Source organism: Elgaria multicarinata, chromosome 3, assembly GCF_023053635.1.
Source record: "Elgaria multicarinata webbii isolate HBS135686 ecotype San Diego chromosome 3, rElgMul1.1.pri, whole genome shotgun sequence".
In the NCBI taxonomy this organism is placed as follows: Eukaryota; Metazoa; Chordata; class Lepidosauria; order Squamata; family Anguidae; genus Elgaria; species Elgaria multicarinata.
In genome coordinates, this window is record NC_086173.1 from 152509900 (window position 1) to 152515524 (window position 5625).

The window sequence follows — 5625 nt, forward strand, 5'->3', positions numbered from 1 at the left end:
GCTTAAATAGAAAACTGTCATGTGCGAGTTCTTTCATGCTTAGTAAGGACTGACCTCACACTGAAGCTCTTACAACAATCTATACATTTATTTGGTTTCTCTACTGTATGATTTCTTTGATGGGAGCTCCGACTGAAACTCTTTCAACACTCCAGGCATTTATATAGCTTCCCCAGAATGTGGGGATTTTGATGGAAAGTGTAAACTCTAACTGAAGCTCATTCCACACTATATATATTTATATGGCTTCTCCCCAATGTGAGTTCTTTGATGGACTCTAAGGTTTGAGCCCTGACTGAAGCACTTCCCACACTCCATGCATTTATATGGTTTCTCCCCTGTGTGAGTTCTATGATGGACAGTAAGTGTTGTCCTACCACTGAAGCTCTTTCCACACTCCAGGCATTTATATGGTTTCTCCCCTGTGTGAGTTCTTTGATGAACAGTAAGTGTTGTCCTACCACTGAAGCTCTTTCCACACTTCAGGCATTTATATGGTTTCTCCCCTGTGTGAGTTATGTGATGAACAGTAAGTATTCTACTATCACTGAAGCACTTTCCACACTCCAGGCATTGATAGGGTTTCTCTCCTGTATGATTACTTAGATGGAGAGTAAGACTTCTGCTTTGGATGAAGCTCTTTCCACACTCCATGCATTTATATGGTTTCTCCCCTGTGTGAGTTCTATGATGGACAGTAAGTGTTGTCCTACCACTGAAGCTCTTTCCACACTCCAGGCATTTATATGGTTTCTCCCCTGTGTGAGTTCTTTGATGAACAGTAAGTGTTGTCCTACCACTGAAGCTCTTTCCACACTCCAGGCATTTATATGGTTTCTCCCCTGTGTGAGTTCTGTGATGAACAGTAAGTGTTGTCCTACCACTGAAGCTCTTTCCACACTCCAGGCATTTATATGATTTCTCCCCTGTGTGAGTTCTTTGATGAACAGTAAGATTTGAGTTCTGACTGAAGCACTTTCCACACTCCAGGCATTGATAGGGTTTCTCTCCTGTATGACTTCTTTGATGGACAAAAACAGCCGAGCTGTTCCTGAAGTTCTTTCCACACTCCATGCACTTATGTGGTTTCTCCCCTGTGTGAATTCTTCGATGTCTAGTAAGTGCTCCCTTGTCATTGAAGCACTTCCCACACTCCATGCATTTATATGGTTTCTCTCCTGTATGACTACTTAGATGGAGAGTAAGACTTCTGCTTTGGATGAAGCTCTTTCCACACTCCATGCATTTATATGGTTTCTCCCCTGTGTGAGACCTATGATGGACAGTAAGTGTTGTCCTACCACTAAAGCTCTTTCCACACTCCAGGCATTTATATGGTTTCTCCCCTGTGTGAGTTCTTTGATGAACAGTAAGTGTTGTCCTACCACTGAAGCTCTTTCCACACTCCAGGCATTTATATGGTTTCTCCCCTGTGTGAGTTCTGTGATGAACAGTAAGTGTTGTCCTACCACTGAAGCTCTTTCCACACTCCAGGCATTTATATGATTTCTCCCCTGTGTGAGTTCTTTGATGAACAGTAAGATTTGAGTTCTGACTGAAGCACTTTCCACACTCCAGGCATTGATAGGGTTTCTCTCCTATATGACTTCTTTGATGGACAAAAACAGCCGAGCTGTTCCTGAAGTTCTTTCCACACTCCATGCACTTATGTGGTTTCTCCCCTGTGTGAATTCTTTGATGTCTAGTAAGTGTTCCCTTATCACTGAAGCACTTCCCACACTCCATGCATTTATATGGTTTCTCTCCAGTATGACTTCTTTGATGGACAAGAAGACACGAGTTCTTACTGAAGTTCTTTCCACACTCCAAGCATTTATAGGGTTTCTCCCCTGTGTGAACTTCTCGATGGACAGCAAGATTTGAGTTCTGACTGAAGCACTTTCCACACTCCATGCATTCATATGGTTTCTCCCCTATGTGAGTTCTTTGATGGACAGTAAGTGTTCCCTTATCACTGAAGCACTCCCCACACTCCATGCATTTATATGGTTTCTCTCCTGTGTGGGTTCTGCAATGTATGATTAATCCAGAATTATGTTTGAATATCTTCCCACAGAATGCACACTTCTTCCTTTCTTTTTCACTCTGATCCTCTCGTGAAATCTGGAATTCATGAATATCAGGACGCTGAGAAATAGAGGATTCCACCTTCCCATTCATTCTCAGCTTTCTCTGGTGGAATTTGGGTCCCTTTTGTTTCCCAAATAACTCTTTTCCCTCTTCCTGCTGAGTAGTTTCTGCTGACACCATAGATGGCTCCTGATATTTCTTTGTCCTGCCCATCACCTACTTTGAGAGAGAAAAGAAAAAGAACTTCTTGTCAGTAGCCCATGGAAGAAATCATGCATTTCACTACTGATCATGCCCAATTAACTGCTTTGCCTGTGGAGAATCTAAGATTCTCTTCTTTCCTCTTTGTGCCCCTTGCTAAAACATGACTTTCTTTCCAGCCCATTTCACATTTGATTGTATTATAGACTCAGATGTGTATGTTGTTTTCTGCTTGTGATCCAACTGGTTTAGCAATTCCCACAACTGATCCACCAGATTGTGTAATGAGAATAGAGGAAAACCGGAACTGCAGCAAAGTAGAGAGAAGAGAGAAAAAAACAAACTGGAGTTTTCTTGTTATCATTAATCTATCTGAAGTCAAAACAATAATTCGATGCAAAGGTGGTGATGGACTAAGTACAATGGCACATGCGTTTGCAAAGATGTTCTCCACTGTCCTGTGAATTCCTCATCTGTTTGGAGTGTATTTGTCCTGATATCTCTGAATCTATTCTTACTGGAAAAAAGTAATTATAAAGGCAGCATAATCCTGCTTGTCTCAATGGGAAGGAGTGATATAGCAAGAACTATTTTAGCTTCTACCTATTAGTTGAGCCCCTATGAGGAAAAGGAACTCTGGCGAAAGGAGATGTAGTAAAATATTGAGTGAAGAAGTTCCAAGGTATTTCCATCAGCAGAATTCACATCCAGATGGGGAGACTGAGGCATCACCTTCTGTATCTTGGGGGACATGCCTTGTGGCTGATAAGAACTTAACAAGAATCCTCCTGGATCAGACCAAGAGTCCATCTAGTCCAGCACTCTTGACACAGTGGTCAACCAGCTGTCAACCAGGAACCCACAAGCAGGACACAGGGGCAACAGCACCCTACTGCCCATGTTCCCCAGCAACTCGTGTATATACCCTTACTGCATTAGAAACTGGAAGTAGCACATAGCCATCAGGACTAGTAGCTATTGATAGCCTTCTCCTCCAAGAATTTATCTAACCCCTATTTTAAACCCATCCAAATTGATGGCTATCACTGCATGTTGTGGCACTGTGACAGTGAATTCCATACTTTTAACTATGTGCTGTGTGAAGAAATGTCTCCCTACCCATATTCGATGAACTAGGGAAAAGAGGTGGGAAAACTGCTCATCGTTCCACTATCAATAGTCATGTACATGTAAGTAAAATACTTAAGATGTCTTTAATATACTATGCAACAAAAGTGTTCAATAAAATTCAAATGAATCTGAACTATATGGTATTACATAAAACTATCAAAAAACATAATAAAGACAATAGGAAATAAAACCACAATAAACAAAACCAAGCGTGTTTCGACCCTATATGGTCTTCTTTGGTGGCATACTAAAATTTACATACACATACAGTACAAAAAATTGTTTTTGAATCGTCTTAGCCATTATTCTGCTGCTTTTTAAAAGGCTATAAAAAGCCTACGGAATTTTAGTTGTTTGTCAAGCTAGTAGATTTTATATATGCCCTTCTGTCCCACCTGATAAGGTGGTTTTGGAATGACTAGGAGCTATTTTATGCAACAGGTCTCTTACTACTTGCAATAATTCAGTACGTTGTTATTCAGGCTGCTATCATGTCTCCCCTTAACCTCCCTTTTTTCCATGCTAAAGAATCCCAGTTGTTGTGACCTGCCCTCATAGGAGAGATGCTCCAGACCCTTGATCATTTTTGTTGCCCTTTCTGCACCTCTTTTCCAGCTCTACAATATCCTTTTTTTTAGGGGTTTTGACCAGAACTGTACATAGTATTTGAAAGATTTGTATAAAGACTGTCTGTTACTGGCATTTTTATCTTCAATCCTTTTCTAATTATGTTTGCCTTCTTTACAGCAGCCGCACACTGGGTTGACATTTTCATTGAGCTGTATGCTACCACCTCAAGTTCTCTTTCTTGGGCCTTAGCTAGACCTAAGGTTTATCCTGAGATCGTCCTGGAGTCATCCGTGTGCATCTAAATGACACACAGGGGATCCGAGGAGTAGGTAGGGACGACCCCAGGATAAACCTTAGGTCTAGTTAAGGCCTTAGTCAGTCTCTGCTTAACCTCACTGACTGAAGAGAAGGTGAAAAATTCCACAAGGAAACCCCTCAATTCCCAGACAGGAAATAGTCCCACCACAAATCTAAGCAGGTACCTGCTGATCTATTCTCTTCCTCGGAGTCCAGGATAAATGGATCCTTTCCTACTTCCAGCTGAAAGATGAGGTCCATTTTAGGATTTTCTTTCAAAGAAGGAGACATGCTGGTGACCACAAAATCTCCTGGGATTCAAAGTGCTATTTCTTTATTTGTTTCTTTATTGTTAATTTGGCAGGCCAAATTGGTTCCCCAAACATGCCTTTAGGTACTGAGCTGATCAAGCCATGCAAGGCTTTTTAGCTGGAAATAAACTATTTATAGTGGGCATGTAAATGATTTGGAAGCCAGAGGAGTAAGAAAGGATCGGCAAATTACTGTACGTTCACTCTGTGTGGTCGTAGTGAAGAGCACAGGTCTACCCAGATGAATTTTAAACCTAAGAATTTTACGATGTCCTGATTCTTATTTTAATATTGTATTGGTTTTATATGCATTTGAATTATATTTTATTATTGTATTTAATGTTGTTCCCCGCCTCGATCCAGAGGGAGAGGCGGGTAAGAAATTTATTATTATTATTACTATTGAGATAGTTGACAACTTCCGAAATTGATGGCTGCCAAATATTCAATGCAGGGCAGGCCCCGGCAGCCCTGCATCCTTTGCTAGATGTGTGATTTCACGCCTCTAGTCAGGGCTTTGGGGAGTGGGGGAACGGGCCTGCAAACCAGAGAAGAAGCAGCGAAAAGGGCCTTCAACCGTCTCCTCCTCTCCCCCTTCTCTGATGCTCTCAGGGCTTTTTAAAAAACTTGAAACCATACACAAACTGTACCGTTCAAGGGAAAATAGGCTGGGTCAAATTTGCAACATCTTTTTAATAAGGAACTGTCAAATTTGGCTAATTGCGGTGGCGCAATACAGCTTATGGTTCTTTTAAACCTATGTTTTGGGCAAATCCATGAGGTAAAACAAATTTTGGGTTGAAACAGTTTATGTATCCACAGATGTAAATGTTACTTTAAATTATTTACCTGCTTCATAGAAAATAACAAACGGTCAGTGTAAATGGATTTTCTGCACCTATTTCATAGCTAAGAGACTGATACTACAAGAATAGACGCCACCTATAAACAAGTGGTCAATGAAGTTAACAAATGGTCAATGAAAATGGATTTTCTGCACCTGTTTTATAGATAAAAGATGGAT

General features: G+C 40.9%; 1 protein-coding gene across 1 annotated transcript; it reads right to left on the reverse strand.

Annotated features, from left to right (window-relative positions):
* Positions 1–228: 228 nt before the first annotated feature.
* Positions 229–2304, reverse strand: LOC134395559 (zinc finger protein ZFP2-like). The gene has a single exon (XM_063121722.1). The coding sequence runs from the start codon at positions 2302–2304 to the stop codon at positions 229–231; it is 2076 nt and encodes a 691-aa protein (XP_062977792.1).
* Between the last annotated feature and the right edge of the window lie 3321 nt (positions 2305–5625).